This window comes from Coloeus monedula (genome assembly GCF_965178545.1).
Source record: "Coloeus monedula genome assembly, chromosome: 2".
In the NCBI taxonomy this organism is placed as follows: domain Eukaryota; kingdom Metazoa; phylum Chordata; class Aves; order Passeriformes; family Corvidae; genus Coloeus; species Coloeus monedula.
Window position 1 is genome coordinate 40,977,965 of NC_138782.1, and position 18,845 is coordinate 40,996,809.

Below are 18,845 nucleotides of genomic sequence, written 5' to 3' on the forward strand. Positions count from 1 at the left end.
CAAGTCTCTAACACAGCTGAAAGACAGTACTAAGACACCTTTCATTTAACACTATGGCTGCCTCAGGGGGAGCATCAGTATTTCTGTGATGACACCGGGCAGACAGGATTAGGCCGTAATACTACAGGAATGGCTCTTTGCTTCATCTCTGTGTCTTCAGCTTTGAAAAATTGGACAGTTTGTTCTGTCATCTTTCCAAAGCCTGCCATAAATCAGGATATGAATAAGAACAAACCAGCCAAGACTGCCCAGTTATGATGGAAACAGTGAGAGGAGGAGCGAGAGGAAATGGCAGAAATGTAATTCTGTCCCCCTGTACAATGTATGTTTGCCTTGGAAGATTCAAAAATGTTTGGCATCTTCTGCATATTCTTTCAATAGACAGGGTTTTTTTTTTAGTTCTATTTACCACCCAGCAGTCCGTGGCTTTTCTTTTGATGCATATTCTTTGTCATGACAATACAGTTAGCACACCTACAGCTATGCTGTCCTTAAGTTTTAATAGAGTTCTACTAAATTCTTAAGTGTTTATGCTCCTTATATTTTCCTTTCTACAAAAATGCTAAAGAGCGGGTCTTGTGTCCTACCAGAGGTAATGCCTAACCCACATAGAATAAGACACATTATTACACTACATTAAGACACTATAGCATTTGAGAAAATTCTGCAAAGTTTTACCAGTAATTATTTTTTCAGGTTTGTTCAATTGCCAGAGTTGATGAGGTTGGGCGTAATTTTAGTAAATTTAGATTTTTTTCCTTTCCCTTGGATTCCTGCTTTAAATCTTTTCTTCTGCATGGACTGAAAAGACAGATGGCATATTTGTGCTGCAGCAAATAAACTGAGACTTAAAACAAAAAGCAACCAAAATACCCTGCATGATAGCCAAAACATATGATATGCAGAAAAAGGAGCAATTATGCTAAATATAATCACATGAATACACTAACACTAATAGTTGATTCATATTGCCATCTTCCAAGAAGGGGAGAAGACTATGCATATATTTAGTTAATTTTATTTGTTTCAGCTGAGTAAAATCTGTATATAACTCCCTGCACAAGGAACATTACAATATTTCTTCCACTTCTGTGCAATGAGAAAAAGAGGTTTTATTGGCAAGATAAGTATTTTAGACAGTGTTTTAAAAAGCAAAATTTGAACTATGACATCTAGCAGAAACACCTCACAAACTTATGAAATACAAATATATGTCCAGTGTTTTACATGACTCACGCATTAAAAAACCCAAACATACACAATGTTGCTATGGAGTCAAATATATCCTTATCTAATAAAATGGCACTATAGACTAAACTCTTGCAAAAGCTTTCCCCAGATGTCCTTACAGGTTACTAGATACTCTTGAAAGTTACAGAGGGCTGCAGGAAATGAAGTGGGTAGAAGGGACAAACAAAGAGAAAACCCACCAAAAAATCCCACCAATCCCACTCTTGTCTTTGATTAATCTTGCACTGAAAAATTTTTAAAGTCTCTGCAGAAAACTGATTGTTTTCTGGCATTTAGTTTTATGCTGTCATCCTTTTTTCCAAATATGTTTTCTATATGTAATATATACAGATAAGCTAGATGCAATATATATGCAAGATGAGCTAGAAAACATAAGTCACAGTGGGGAATTCATTAGCTCCTGTATAATTTTGTTGGGAAAAAAATAAATCTATGTTTGCATACTCTTACCTATAGTTTACAGCATAAGAAATCTGAAAAATGCAGTAAATAAGTTAAACAAGCATTTAACACAAAAACCATATTTCATGTACGTACCAGCACAGAAGAAGACAACATTTCTCAGTAGATAACAGCACGGTGTCATCTTTGAAAAGGTATTTTGCATTATTAAAGCCAGAAAGATATGGACATTCTTCCTTTGAGATAATTTAATGCATAGATATACTATCTAGTGTAGATGGCTGTTTGCATAACTTTAGTATAATGCTGATGAAGCCCTGATAGACTGTTTTCACTAATGTGACTTAATTTGCTTTTTCTAACAAACCATCGTCTATTTACATTGTCTTCATTGTAAAAACAAGCAGACCCCCCCTCCCCCATGTTTTTTCTAGATTAAAAAAATCCAGAAGAGAATAAGGCTACATCTACACTAGCAAACAGTTTATTGTTAATCCAAGAGCATTTCAGGGTGATTGAACACAGTCATCCACACACTTGCAGGGTTAGCAATGTCCCTGACATGCTTTAGATGGTGCCAACCATCACCTTGCCCAGGCAGAGTTAAGGAACAGGCACACCCAGGCACAGTCTGTGGCTCCATCCCTGTGTTCGGGACTGAGAAAACTTACTAGCTATAGATAAGCTTCGGCCTTCAGGCATGAGGAATTTTATCAGCAATACTTGACCTTGTGGACCTCCTAGAAACACTAAATGGGGCATGGTTTTGCAGATCTCTCTATTCTGGAAACATATTACCTTCCTAACTGCTGCTACTTCCCAGTCCAGTTTCCTCTAGTCTTCTGATCAGCCAGGTAACTGACAGCAGGACTCTTTTACCCTTCTCCATTGCTAAACAGTTTCTGCTTCATGATTTTTTAAAGTAGATTTCTAACTGTATAAATAGCATATAAATTCATACTCAGTCAAAAGAATTTACTTTAATAGAAATTCATGCCCTCACTCTGATAAAACAGTAATTTAGTTTGAAAATGTACTAAAAATGGGTTTACACAATAGCAGAATCTTTAAAAGAACATGAACAGCTCTTGAATGATTTCCCCAAACAATATACATTAAGTTCTGCATCTCACATGTCTAAAATTATTTTTATTGTAAGATCTGTCTTTAAACTTTGACCATTTTAGTTTGTAACTTGAAAATTACCTCAAAAATCTATTTAAGAAAAAGAAAATAACCCTTACAACTTTTGTTTATTACTAAACAATTTTACTTTAATTTTATGTATGGAAAAGGGATCATTTGAAAGATACAGATGCATGACCAAAATCGTTGTCTTGGAATGGGATGCATTACCATAGACATTAAACAAAAACAATTGTCCAGATGCACTGTCTTAGTCACAAAACTTTAAACACACCATGTTGAGTCCCCAGGGCTGTGAACACACAGGTCCCTATGGCTACTGAGTGCACTACAATAGTGGGGCAGCATTCACACATGAACTCACTCTGTCCGGCGCACCAGCACCACTCTGCCAAAACCACTGGTGGGAATTCAAGCTGACCCTGACTTACAGGTGTGTGGTGGTGGCAGAGTCAGACACAGAAATACTGATCTGTTTCACTCCATTTCCTGGGTGGGATGTAGAGCTTGCAGAAGTAACTGAGCCAACAGCACAAATTTGGTCTCATGAATGTTGTGTTCGTGCAAACATAACAAGTCTATTATAATTTTTGTTATGACACATCTTTTTTCAGACTCCAAAATTCTCCCATAGATGGCATAAGCAATTAATCAGCTGGTGTTGGTCGAACACTGCCCTGCGCTTACCTCTGCCTTCACGGTTTCCTGACTGCTATTCTTTCTGTACAAAAATTACCTCATTTAATAGCAGCAAGCTCACAACTTGGAAACAAACTTCCATCCTGCAGCCTACATATTCATGAATATGCAGTACTGAGGTAGGAAGACCTTGGAGAAGTACATTGCATAAAATAATCCCTTCAGGGTAATTAGTAGTCAAAATGAGAATTACAATTGTCTGTAAAACACACACTTCATTCTAATGTTCAGGCCTGCAAATTACAGAAAATGTGCCCTTTAAATTTCAGAGAGAGGTTATAGCTGGATATCAGATGTGGTTTTGCCTTGCCTGCTTCACATGTTTACAGTTTTAACTTCTCATTTAACCACTACCACACTATGATCCAGTCTTGAGGAAATAAACCTCACCACCTCTAAAACAGGCCCTAGCAGAGAAAAGATGGTCCAGCCCTTATAATGATAAGTAGTCTGCCCAGTCACTTATTTCCAATCAATTATAGGATGTGCCTCAGCAACACCTTGGAAAACACACACATTTATACAGAATGCAGAAAACCATATTTAGCTCTTTCCTGAGCACACAGAGCTCTTTACTCAGCTCCTAGCAGAGTGTGTATGCAACTGCATACCTACAAACACAACTACTTAGCTCATGTACCCAAAAAATACCAAATGCTTAATTAGTGCTGAACTCAGAGACTGGAACACAGGACAGTGCAGCCCAGGCACAATAATCACCAAAAAAACCCCAAACCAAACAAACCCTACTACATTCAAGACTACCATCTGCAAAAGAAGATCCTCTGTATGCTGCTCCCATTGGTAATTCCTGTATAACTCACACATAAGACACACAAGACAAAACTACCCTCAGTCACAAGGACAATAGTGGTGGGGGTGCCCTTTTGCACTAACTTAACAGTTAAAGCACCTTTTTCTCCATAGACCACATGAAACAAGCAGCAAATGTTTCACTTATATCAAAAGATCATCCTCAATAGAAATTAATTCCAAAGAAGCAGATACTCCCTCTAAACTACGTTCAGATCTCTGCACTGACTATCAAGAACAAGATATGGGCTGTGCCTTTACCTTGTTGAAAGCTTGGAGACAAGTAACATTGAGTGCAATTTTCCAATGGGTGTTTCCCTTGCTCTTGAAGAACATCAGCAGAGAAAACAAAAAATCAGGGACACTAAGATACTACAGATATAATACACCAATGTATTAATGAAATTGAAACATAGTTCCAGTTATGTAGTTCTTGTACATCTATGGACCTGAGCCAGGCTGTAACTGAGATTCCTGACAGGCACCCTAAAACATCATGGTCCAAAACTGGATAGGCAGCAAGTCCATCCTAACATTGTGAAAAACAATTTGACCTTCTGTAGAAGCATGAAAAATAAGTTAAAAATGAATACAGAACAATAAATCTTTTTGCTACAGTGTGCCATCTCCTAGATAACCCACATTGTTTATTCTGATCCTCTCCCAATCACAGGGGCTTTCTCAAAACCAAAATGAGGAACAGGCCTTTAAGGTGCCTCTTCTCATGGCAGGAGGTTGGAACTAGACAATCTTTAAGATCCCTTCCAATCCAAAGCATTCTATAATTCATTCAAAGCATGTTCCAAGATGCTAGTTAAAATATTGAAAATTAACTCAGTATCTGATGTATGTGACATTTTATAATCTCTAAAATTAAAAAAAACTCAAAACACAACAGAGGAAATAGCGTTACTTTAAATACAGCTGCAAACAATATGTTAATGAATGTGGGTTATTTGATTTTAAGATGTTTCAATCTTGCAATTTTTACCACTTTAATTTGTGGATGCTTTTTTGGGCCGGTTGGTCAGGGGGTTTTTTTTGGCAGGGGATGAGGGGAGAGGATAATATGGACCAAATGTTTTCCATCATGGTTCTCTTTTTCATATACTTTTCATATTTATTCCTATATATTTTCAAGGAGTATTTGTGACTTTTATAGTTACTTAGAACACTAAGTATTTTAAATCAAAGTTTAAATAAACTGTACAAATTCATTAGGTCAGGTTTCTCTGAGCTAAAAAAAAATGGTTAAAAGAGATTTTTGAGGAAAAAAAATGCTCCAGCAAAACCTGTAAATTACAAGAATTAAGTTATCACAACAAATCCCTATTGACAGGTTAGTGATCCTGCAAGCAGTGCACTACTGTCCACCAGTACTTAGGAACAAGCTTCCAGAAATCAATTTGTCTGTGGGTGCCACCTCTAACGCACATAAAAGTCACAGCACCTTCAATAGATATCTCCACAACAAATTTCATTACTTTTTCCCATTTACAAACTCAAATTCACATGGGGCTAATATTTTTGTTTGCAAAGAATGAGATATGCACAATTTCAGCTCCTCCTAATGGCATTGTATCAGTGGTGTTCAGTGAAAAGTTACTTCTTAGTAATTACCCCATAAGCACTAGAAATACCCATTTCTTCTTTGAAAGAGATGACTATAAAATACAATGATACAACTTGAAGAATTCCATGCCATTTCTGATGTTGCAGTGGTCCAGTAGCAGGAGAGTGAAGCAGCTTTATGCATCAAAGGGAAGAAACCCACTTTTCAGTAGAACGTTCTTTCCCTTATTTCCTGGCAGCAGTTTAACCATCTGTAGCTTCTAAGAACAATTCGTAAGCACAGTTACTTTGCCCGCATACATTTAAGTGCCAGAGTAGAAAAACTCAAACATTTGATTTTAGAATGCCCCAAACATCTACCAAAGTCCCAAAGAGCTGCCATGATGTACAGTACAACTGATCAGCAGATGTAATTACCATGAAACACAGTGTTTCACAAATATTTGAAATAGAACTGTTTCAATCCTTACTGTCAAAAATTGTCAATAACACATTCTTAGAAAGTTCTTGGGGATTTTTTAACCATATTTTTCTAACCATCCATTGTGCTAAAGCAAGGGAAATACTTCTGAGCATCCTCCCAGCAAACAGGCCAAAACATTGAGTATTTCTAATGACAATTGCAAGACCTTCACTGAAGTATTTTTATGTATTTATCCAATTAATTAGTATGCATTCAAATTGATGTCCCAAATAGGACAGGTACTTAAAACATAGAGCATTGTTAACCTCAGCAGAGTATCTGTATACTGAAAGCTGGGTATATACTCTAAGTATCTTCCTGAGTTGGGCCATTAAGGCAGAAAATAGAATCCAAAAGACATTAATTATTATAATTTAAGCCTTCTAAACTCAAAATAACATAAGTTTTCCTTATACTTGACTTCTCTGAGCTAGAAATACATATTGTAACTGAATACAACCACTTAAGCCTTGCCCCAGATAGCTATACTATGTGAATTCAGGCATTTCTGACAGCAGCTAGTCAATAATTACCCATCACATTAGCATGAACCATGAGAGACAGAGCCCATAATATGTTGCAGCAGTTCCAACACAAATTACTTTGCAGCCCCTGGTGGGAGAAGCTCACAGGTAATGCCATTGACTACATTATCTCATACCACCACATCCTATAAACAGTGCATGCTTATTTTAAATTCAGTTCTGATTTGTAAAAAATCAGCTTATTTCATTATGTGCATGCACAGAACTAGACAACACAAATGCAAGTTTACGAACTGGTCCTAAATCAGTTACAGGCACAATTTCTTAGAAATAGTTAGACCAAAAATATAGTAGACAATTGGTAATTAAAACCTGATACCTTCATGTTTTAGAATCCCAGACCAGAACATTAAGCATGAAAACTATGGGTGGGAAACAGATTTAATGTCAAGGTAAATTTTATGACAGCTTTTAGATCTAACAGAATTTCTCACACAGCGTATCAGCCTGCAGACTGACACAGTTATTAAACATTCAATAACAGTATTTGCCACATGTGAACGAAGAAATTGTGTTCTTGCATTATAAATGCTGCCTGACATTTGAGGAGAGACTCCTCTGTAACCATACTGTACCCTAACAAAATCACCTTCATCTGATTAGATTGTTGATAGATGATTGCAGGAACATGTTGCATGCTTGAGTGGAAATCCAAGGCTTCAATCATCAGCAATGGATTTGCAACAGCTGCAGACAGTAACATACTATTTAAATGTCACGTGCAGTGAGAAACAAAAGATTCAGTCAAAGTGTTACTGAAATCCATTTAATTACAAAAAACTATCCCTGAACACATTAGACACATTGACACAGTACATGCAAAAATATGTATCAAACAAGCTTCATTTGAAAGAAAATGTGGGTCTGGTTTGTGAAATAAGTGATGGAGTAAACAGAATGTTAGGGTTTGGAACTGACTCCACTGGGTCTTCTTGAGTTTATTTTTTTTCTGGTTTTAATATAATCCTGTTTTGTCCATGGCTTTCAATTATTGCTTCCCAATTCAGTTCAGGTCCCTGAATGCCTGCATGTTTCCTACAACTCAAATAGACAAACACACGAATGGTATAATGGCCTCCAAATAATATGTGGAAACGACTTCTTGGTCAACATCCAACAAAAAATACAGTAACTGTAACACTGCTCTCACTGCTTGGCTCAAGACTATATAACGGCAAAAGCACATCATGCCAGTGGCAGTCTCTCACACCTCCTGCCCGTGGCAGCAGAATACAACACAGTGAATTTGGATTCCACTTGCCTATTGTGTTCATGCTAGGTGTAACTAAGACTTGGGATGGATGGATATAATCTAGGCAATTTTTTTCAATTTACATATGAGAAATATATCGGTTATATTTATCCTTTATATCTCAATCTGATGATAACCAGCTTCCATTAGAGAAGTGTTCTGGTTACACAAATTTCACCACACTAAATCATAGAGCAGTCCATCCAACCTAATATCTTCTTTTTAGTAGAAAGTTAGCAGTAGAAACCTAGAATGTGTGCTAAAAATTTAAGTATCACTATGTAATGGGCACAGGAATCTCCCTGTGGTTGATTTGAACATCACAATAACAGGAAAAGAACACTGCATCAGGCCAAAATAGGATGTTATAATCAAACAATATTAAGTCTTTATGACAGCCACACAGTGTGAATATGGAATAAGTTCCTTGCTGTAGCGCATCATCAGAATATTTTTCAGACATTTTTAGAAGCAAAGTACTTTGAAAACATTAAAGGTGCTGTCATGGCTTAGCAAGCATAGTCCCGGAAGTGTTGTTCTTGCTAAGGGGTGCTTACAGCTTCCTCTGTGACCTAACAGAACCTATCAGTGGCCAGTTTGAATATGGACAATTCTTTGAGCCACTTAAAGTTGTGACCGCCTCTGTGATCCACACTTAAGAATAGAAACATCCCCCCCCCCCCCCCCCAGCTCTGTCTCATTTCTGTGCTGGCACAGGTGGCTGCGGGTCCCGTGCAGGGGCCAGGGGGCCCGGCCCAGGCTGGGCTGGGCCACGGCCATCCTGGAGCCGATGGACCTGTTCCACCCATAGATCCCCCCCCCAGCCCTGCTGTGGGCAGCTGGGCAGCTCCCCCCTCCACTGTGGCCAAGATTCAGCTGAAGCTGCACCACTGTCTGGTAAAGATCATGTGACCAACAGCGATAAACTTCATTCCATCTGCAAGGCAGAGGTGAGATTAACCCTTTTAGTGCTGTGAAGAGCTGAAAACCTGAGGGAAGAGAAAGAGGAGATGCTTAAAGCTGAAATTCTGTTGTAAAGCTGTGATATATCAGAGAATCCCGTTGTAATTTCATGAAGGCATGGGGGGTGGAGTGTTCAACTTGTACTTGTGAGCAAAAGCACCTGCACTGAGATAGGCAGATGCTGATGCAGCTGTAATTTCATGAGAAGTTTGAAGAGGGAGAGATGGAAGTGATGAGGACTTTTGCTCCAAATGGAAAAGAAGAAAACCTCAGTTCCTAGAGATGCTCCCAGAGACAGTCCTAAAGATGAAGATGAGGAAGACCCTTTGCTCCCAGGGAAGGAGAAGGGCCTCTGTTCTTAGAGATGAAATGCTCCCAGAGATGGGTGAAGAGAACTTTTGTTTCTGAATGGCTCAACCTTAAAATTGTACCCCAAAAAACTTCAAAAGTGGACCCTCGAAAGCAGTTATGGGAAAAGCTGCAAGTCATGGGAAGGGACTCACATGCGATCAGAGAGACCTCTTCTTAAATGGACTGAACAAGGTTATTTGGAAGCGGGCGGCTGTCTCGTTGTGATAATGTTTTCATAGCATGGGCAAGAGAGACTCCTCTTCCTAAATGGACTGAACAAGGTTATTTGGAAGTGGTAAACAGACTGAACATCTCAAGGGTTGTCTTTTTACATTGTCACTGGGAGAAGGGAGGAAGGTGGGGGGAGGAGAAGTGGTCTGAAGGTGTGGTATGATTTTTTTTTCTTCTTTTAGGTCTGTTAATAAACTTCTTTATATTCTCTCAAGTTTGGTGCCTGCTTTGCATTTCTCCTAATTCTTATCTCACAGAAGATAAACAGTAATGAGTATTTTGGACCAAACCACTACAGGTGCACTTACATCCAGTTTTGGTTTGCAAATACCAAATCTTCCTTTTAGCACAGTCAAAGGAACTAGTACAAGAGCTGCAAACGATCTAGGATTTGGTCAGATGAACACAAGCTGTGCTCTGCTCACTTTCTGTAACATCAGACCCTTGATACCAACTGTCTCAAGGAGGATATAGAAACTGTCATTTACAAAAATTCATTTCCTCTTCAGTGAAACAAGGGGCATCCAAAAATTTGAAGAAAAGCTGTTGGCTTGTTAGTATTCAGCTATCAGTCTTTACAAAGTTCTCACTGATTCCTACTAAAAGACAAACTTTCAACTCACCTGAAACTGCCTCTTATCAAATGATGAAGCCTCTACACTATCTGAAAAAATTTTCAAGAACTCTATCACTAAAGAAAATGCAAAGTTCTGTTCAAAACAACTGCTTACTTTTAAAAAGCAGTTGTGAAGGGAAATGAAAACATAGCAGCTGAGCACAATCACAAATTGCTCATATAAGACAGAATAAAACACTGAAAGCCCGCTTAATGCTCATGTTTTCAAGATAAAGTTTTCTGCAACTGAACTACAGATACAAAAATAAAATGAGCAACAAAGGTGGTGGTGGTGTTTTTTATTCTTTATTTGACAGTGTTAATAACTGAAGACCAACACCTAAAAGAGGAGAGGATTTGCTTGAAAAAAGCATTATAATCTTCAACATTTTTTGTTTGATCTTTTACAAAATGATGGCATTTCCACACATGTAAATAAAAATGATGGTATCAATACAGGAAAGATGAGCTTAATTTCCTGAGACCATTCAGCACAGAGCAAAAATTACTGACTCCCTTTGGGTTTGCCAGAATGTGTATGAAAACTTCAGCTCAGAAAAACTATTTTTAGTTAATGGTGACATGAGAAAACTGATAAACAGTTCCAAAGACCTGGCTTGTCTCAGTTTTAAGACTTTTATGGTGAAAAAAAAAAAATATATAATATATATAATTAACCAATCTAAATAATACCTGTTATGTTTGCTAATAATGGGTTTTGATGCAGAGACTGTGGCCCACAAAAAAAAATCCAATATATTGTAGAAATATTATATTTACACTGATGAGGAGTGAATAAGTATTCACTTCATTTAAAAAAAAAAAAAAAGGAGGATAGATCTTGACTATAAAAGCTTTAGCTTCTATTTCCAAGATAAATAATTTAGGTTTTTGTCCCTATATAGAATTAGTTCTATTTTATAATTCAGTTTTTCACCTATCATTGATTTTTCTGAACTGAGAAGTAGAATAACAGAATTTCTTTATAAAGGAAAAATTGATCTACTCCAGAATGAGGTTACTTTGAGAATACCTGTAAAAAAAAAAATCTAATTATGGTTTCCTAAAGAAGAATCTGAAAAGAAGTGTAGAGGTGACATAATTTGGAAAAAGAACCTCAAAGAACCTTAAAAATGTTTAAATACTATGGAAAGCCAACAGCTGTGTGTCTTTGTCCATAATCAAGCATTTGAAGTAAATATTTTTAATCTCTAATTGCTATTAAGTATGTAAATTTAAAGGCCTAACCAAAGTCAGCGTAATACAATCACAGCACTTTCACAGGTTATTCCAAAGTCCCAAGGTGCTGTTTTCAGTACTGCTCCCCTCTTCTTTCCTCCTCAGAAATGCACTGATGGCTAAAACACCCCCACCCACACCTCGGGAGGATTTAAAATAGAGGGAAACAACCATATCATGTCATCGTTTAGGGCAGCTTTAGATGAGGTAATCTAGGCAATTATCAGCATGGAAACCTGACACCAGCCCCTACATACAATACATAGCTAATATGGTGCTTGATTAATAAAAGAGGGATGTGTAATTAACGCAAATCAATGAGGATTTATGGTAACTAGACTATCAAACTAACCTGACACTTTTATGAGATTACAAATTTAGTGGAACATCATAATAGTGATGTGGGAATTTACCCAGATTTATGTGTGGCATTTGATACGGCACTGACATTTTGATTAAGAAACCAGAACACTGTGAGATCAATGTTAGAGACATTTAACTGATATGTTTCAAAATGTAATTTCCCACAGCAAATCATCCAATGTTTTTCAAGGTGACTTGCAGTGATCATCTCCTAGCCCTATGCTATTCAAAACATTTCTTAATGATCTGGATGAAGGCACAAAGTAATTACTCATAAATATTACAAATGGCCCAAAATCTGAGAGAGTGGAAACAGTGAAATCTTAAAGTCACTGACAAAGCCACATAAACAGCTTATCTGAGACCAAAAACATGATATGGCATTTTAAAACAGCCAGAAATTAAGCCACAAATGAAAGAAAAGGCTCAGGACAACCATATTCTCTCTACAACTCCCTGAAAAGATCTTGAAGCCAGGTGGGGGTCAGCCTCTTCTCCCAGGCAACCAGTGACAGGACAAGAGGGCACAGCCTCAAGCTGTGCCAGGGACAGTTCAAGTAGGACATTGGGAAGAATTTCTTCACAGAAAGGGCTGTCAAGCATTGGAACACTTCATTATGGCACTTAGTGCTACAGTCTGGTTGACAAGGTGCTGATTGGTCAAAGGTTAGACTTCATGATCTTGGAAGTCTTTTCCAACTTAAATCATTCTGTGATAAGAATCCTTGTATCAATATTTCTGAAGTAAGATTATCTGGTATTTTAATTAGCACTACTACTCCATCATACTCACTGTGATTTTTTTTTTAATAGAATATATTACCTGAACCATTCTCTAATGCATAAGGCAAACTAACATGGACAGCAATGAAATAAATGAAAAATGCAAAGTAAAGAGGCTTCTTGGTATTAAGAAACATCCCAGAATCTAAAAAATTACTCATAGTAATATTATGACATTGAAAATATTATAGTATCTCCAGGGACAGACAGACATAATTCCTTTAACAATAATCACTGTACACAAAGAACAATGAATAAATAATATAGCAATGTATCAATACCTTCTTATAATGAGGTGATAGTTCTTTACTACATTCATATTTTGATAACATCATTAAATTTACTACTTTGCTCATGATACTTTAAGTACTACAGGATTTATTTCTTTTCTCAACTGAAACTGAGTTCTGAGCTAATCAAAGCAAAATGAGATGAAAAATGAAACATATTTCATCTGAACAGTGATATTTGAAATGTATAGCTTTGGATGCTTGAAAGAAAAAAAAAAAATCATTCGGTAAGCTGCATGTTTAAAGCATACAAGCTGAACACTATTTCCTTGATTTCTTAGTCCAGCCTATTTCAGATGAGCACAGGCTCCCTATGGAACAGACTATGAAAAGAACAGATAATATTGCTGTCCTCAGTGCTAAACCTAATGACAATAAACAAGCAGGGAAGGAAAAATATGAGAAATGTTCAAAAATATAAATATCATAAAAAATAAAATTGCAAGATCAGAAGCACACAGGAGGAATGGGAATAATAATAGGAAAAGCTACATAATTAAAAAACCAAACATGCTTCCTATGGTAAACTCTTTGCTCTCAAACATACCCTACAAGAGTGAGACTACTGTACAGTGGAACCAGACTAAAATCACATATAATGACCGATACTAAAAAAAGCGACCAAACTTGGAATATAAATCTTTACTCTGGACAAGGGAGACTGCTATAGAGCTTGATTAGAAGGGTGTACTGATATTTAAGAAAATAGAGATGCTTCCAAAAGTTCACAGAAGTCCTGTTGATTCTTTTAGAAATGGTTTGTTGAAGGCTAGCATGTTTCAGTAACTGGAGCAGAGACAAAAATGCTTTTCAGTTACGATGAGAGACAGCTGATGCAGTCTTCATCAGGAACAAAGAATTCAAGGTAACAGTAGTGAGATATATCAAAGTGGAAAAGAAGTACATTTATATTTCCATTAAAGTGATTTTCATTTTTCCTTATTCCCAATACCTTAAGCCATGTCTGACCTATAATCCTCTTTAACCCTTTAATTATTCCTGAGATTTTCAAATCTACAGCAACTCTTTTTGCACATCAATTGAGAATCTCAAGAACACATACAGAACAGTAATACTTTTTCCACACGTTTCTAAAGTTCAAAAACATTTGCCCTACAATTTGCCTTAGGGACATGGAAATGTCTTTCAGAAACCAATGCATGTTCACTGGAATGAGGAACTAATGTGGAGCTTATTCCTATGAAATCATCACTCCAGTGGTTAGCTCTGTCTCCTAAGAAAACGGACATTATTTCTGTGGCTCTTGATGACTTTTAAAAAATATGAGCCTACAAAGAGAAAGGAAATGTAATAGCATGTTTATATACAGAAGGAGAAAAAGTCCTCAATCAGAAATTCACTTCAATGGACAATAACCAGAAAGTGTTCTGCATTTTAGAGAACTGTAAAAGTCTAACAAGAACACTCCTTCAGTAATATTTCATTTGAATAAGGAAAGGCTAAATACTTTAGTATCACATATATTCTGATCACCTGTAAAGATAAGCATGAATCCACAAAAATTATATCAGAAATACCCCTGGAACCTGTTTCAGTGGTGGGCTTGGCAGCGCCAGGTTAAGAGTTGGACTTGGTGATCTTAAGGGTCTTAAATGATTCTATGGTTCTAAGCAGTAACAAAATTATGCTCATATAAGATGATCATCTGGAAATTCACAGAACCACACCTATTTCCATGCACACCTGCACAGCTACATACAGTGTTTCTGGCTGAAAGTGTTTTGAGACAGACACCGAAAGTACAAGGTTGTCTCTCATTTAATGAATGGTCCTAATTTGTGAAACAGCTTGAAAGATTAATTTGACCCTCATTTAAAACAGCTAAAGTTGACTCTTCCATTTTCTAATTAATATAATTAAAGTTTGTTATAAAAGTGACGTGAGTGTTTTACAATTGCAGCAACACAAGTGTTCATACCAGCTTCATCTTTTTGAAGCTGTAGAAGTTTGGAGTGATTCTGATAGACTGTAAATAATGTGAAAAAACCCCACACTGATCTCTGCTTGGGAGCATATTGGAGCACATATCAAATCACAGTGCACTTAACATCAAGATAATCATTATATCTTCTACAAATCATTTATAAATTTTATTTAACTGAACTGAAATTTGATTTCCATTGTTTACTGATATTGTCAATTATTCTATTTACATTCTTGCAACCAGAAGAATTAAAGTCTGTAATTCTGTCAAGAGACTAATTTCATACAAAAATACATATGAACTAGTATTTTGGAGGAAAACACATTACCTTGTGTTTTTGTATGTTGCAAATTGGTGCTTATGAAAATTGAAAACTGATGAAAAACCATATTTTAAATGAAACATGTCTTGGGGGCGAAATAATGGAGGAATATTTTTTTTTCCTTAAACAGCAGTGTTTGCAGTTTGTTGATAACTTTCAACTTACAGCCTTAAAGCTTCTTCATTGCACATCACTGTAAAGAAGCATGCACACTGTGCAGCTATTTAAGAGAGACAAAACTGTACAAACTTTATCATAACAATTCAAAAATGAGTATTTAATGATAAAATGTGCCTTAATCTTCCAAAGATTGTAACAGGCAAGAAAAGCCTAGAGGTTTCAACCCATGATTTAGTTAAGGTTATTTTTGTTCTGTTCCACACAGTTAGACTATTTTACCAGAGCAGAAAAGAATGGCAAATCCTTGGAAACACATCTGTAGGATCTCTGTTATTTCCTACTTGGAGCAAGACACAAAACAAAAGACTTAAGCTTTTGAACTGGAAGATTTCCCAGAAAGTAAAGATGTGTTTTCACAGTGATTGAGGCTGAGGAAAAGAATCCATCCCAAAACATAAGAAAGATGTCTTTCAGCAACCAGAGGACCTCAACAAGCCATCACTTCAAATATCTGATGCAGGATTACTGAATAGGTAAGTAAAAAATAAGTTAAATGCATTTAATTGCTTAATTTTTCTTGACTAGATTGATATCGCTGGAAATTCTGGTTGAAGAATCATAAAAATTAGGAGCATTCTTGCACCTCAGTCTGGTTCAGTTCTAACACTATTGAATAGAGTGGTTTGTAGCTGATAAAGGGAAAGTGTGTCAGTTTGGAAATAAAGGAACAGCACACTTCTGCAGTAACAGCCTCATGCCTGTAGTTCATGTGGTCTGAAGCCACATTAGTCACATGTCTGTCTAACATAGGGTATCTTCTGAAATTTGTTCAGTGATACCTTACTGAAAGATAATACTGATCCTTGGCTCTGCTAGGTATGCAACTTGCCAGAGGCATTGACAACTGGAGTAATGGGGCTTAGTTGACTGGATATTGGTTGTTTGCCACAGCATCAGATTTTAGTTTTATGGTCAGTGTTTTTTTCTTCTCTCTCCATAAAAATGGTATTTTGCCTCTGCTTTTAAAAAATAAGAATTGATTCAATGAGGGAATGGGTTATAGCTCAGGAGGCAGGGCTGCCAAAAGTGTCATTATTTCAGACCTTTTTCACAAATATACTGGATAACAAAAGCTGTAAATTGGCAGCTGCAAGTCAGTCAGGTACATTCTGCCAATAGGTGACAAAACTGGGAATTGCACTGCCCAGAGAACAGCATTTGAATGTCTAACACCTGCCACTTTCAAGGTCATGGTCTTTGTGGGTCCCTTCCAGCCCAGGACATTCTGTGATTCCTGGGTGACTGAGCCACTGCTACAAGGTGCACACCAAGAAGCAGAAGCCCAAAGGCTGCCAGACCTCAGTTTCTGTTGGCTGTGCATGGACTAAGCCATAAATCCCATGCTATTAAAACAATCATTTGGTATCTAAAGTTAGATAAAAATATTTCCTGACACCATTTGTGGCCAAGCATAGGAGACACCTGTGGAACTGTATGGACACACCACTTCACACCGGTCTTGCTAGGGAAGACAAAGAGAAGGTTACACGAGAGCAGGTGAGCGACTCTAGAAAAAGCCATTTGTGTAGCCCCAATCTGCAAATCATTAATGAATAGAATCCTTTCATACACAGAAAATTTGAGTTTACCTTTAAAATCTCTGTCCTGAAGGAACACACAAATTAGGCTTTTTCCTGAGAAGGAATTACCTCTAAGACATCTTTAGTATTAAATGCTATAAATATCTAATACATGAGAAGATATAAGTATACATAAATAATGTTTTGAAAAATCTTCATTAAGAATTTGAGATATCTATGCTCCTTCTTACTCAGTCTTTTTATTGTTGTCACTTCAAGAAACAAAGGAAGCAACAGCAGGAAGATGTGGGAGAAAAACTATAATCAGTGTGAAGAACCTGCTCCTGTGGACAAAGCCCAACAAGCAAGTTCTGATGTGCAAGATGATGGAAATTTGAAGGTTTCAAGGCAAAGATATACACGATAACTATAAAACAAGCACTGACAGAAACATTTAAGTATTACATCCTGCATTTAACCTATGCATACTCGAAAATTTATGAGTTTTACTTCAGTGCAAAAGATGAAATAAAATCATTTCCTCCTTCATTCCAAATAGCAACTGACCAAAGTTCCTCTCTTTTGCAAGACATCAGAGGTATATTATCTGATACTGAACAGCTCTTTTGAAGTGTACCCTATGTGTCACTTTACATTCATTACTGAAATTCTAACATGGTTAGAATTGTTACAAAGAATTAGTCTTAAAAGTGCCACAGTACTTGGAGAAATATGACAAAATCTTACCGCTACATTTCCATTGCACCCTCGGGACTGGCAAACACCTTTTATTCTGTTGGGAATAAGCACATCATCCCAACAAGATGGGCCCTTCAAAATAAAACCAAAGCATATAAAGATTACAATTTACTTCAGAAATAAACATATAAAACTTGATATTGTGCTGCTTTTCCTACCTGTATTTCTTTTAGGTTTTAGCTAGACAGTTTTATCATGATTACACTGAAAGAGATCATCTAGGTTATATAACAACATTCACCAGTAAAGCTCAGGCATGGACAGGACATGTGGTCCCTCCACCCTAAGGTCGGTGTTGGCTCTACACAAAGCCTTTACTAAACTGCAATACAACATAAGGAAAGTGTTAAGTGAGAACTTTTGTTAGATTCCTGGATATTTATATTAGCTCCCATATTTATCAGTCATTATTAAAGAAACTTAAAAATCCCCCAACCCCTTCCCCAACAAAACAATATAAAAACCCAGAAAAAAAAAAGGTCAGAAAATCCTTATCAAATTTTGCAATGACTTTTTGAATATAAACAGTTTACTTATGAGTATAGTAAAAACCAGAAAAAATAAAGATTGCAAATCATCATTATCAATATTTCACAACTGCAAAATAAGTGGTTAACAGGATAATCTATCAAAGAAGAAAATTTATATATATAGCATCTATAGGAATATTTATACCATATTTTGCATCACAAAAAAACTCGGTGCTCGTATGTGTTCTCTTGTTATATTAATTTCATACCAATTAATATTTAATTCACAGATGATAAAATTAATCTGAGCAACAAATATGAAGCTTACAGGTATCCACATACATGGTAGAAATAAACAACTAGGGTATCAAAAATGAAAGTATTTGGTACTTAGATTACTCAGTGTTTGGTATAGAGTCACTGCCCAGGAAATAACAGAAAATCTTTATCCAGAAGAGAAATTATGGCAGTCAAGACATTAACCACATTAGTGAAATTAGTGACTACTTAAAACAGTTTAATTACAAAATGATCCTGTGTCACATCTAGATCCATATCCTTTTAACTCTATATGAGGCATTTCTTCAGCATAGTGTAGGCACAGATGAAATGATTTTCAAATTATCTTAGTAGTGCGAACTTAGTTATAAAAGGTTGATCCAGCCTATCT

The 18,845-nt window shown here is 36.6% G+C and overlaps 1 protein-coding gene across 2 annotated transcripts in view; it reads right to left on the reverse strand.

Moving 5' to 3' along the window:
* The window catches only part of PRKN (parkin RBR E3 ubiquitin protein ligase), a 699,935-nt gene that overhangs the window by 366,484 nt on the left and 314,606 nt on the right, over positions 1–18,845 (reverse strand). The window contains exon 5 of one of the 2 annotated variants that reach the window (XM_082276719.1): positions 17,694–17,777. The exons of the other annotated variant lie outside the window; for it this stretch is intronic. Within the exon in view, the coding sequence (XP_082132845.1) occupies positions 17,694–17,777 (84 nt within the window). The remainder of the gene's footprint in view (positions 1–17,693; positions 17,778–18,845) is intronic. 2 annotated transcript variants of the gene reach the window in all.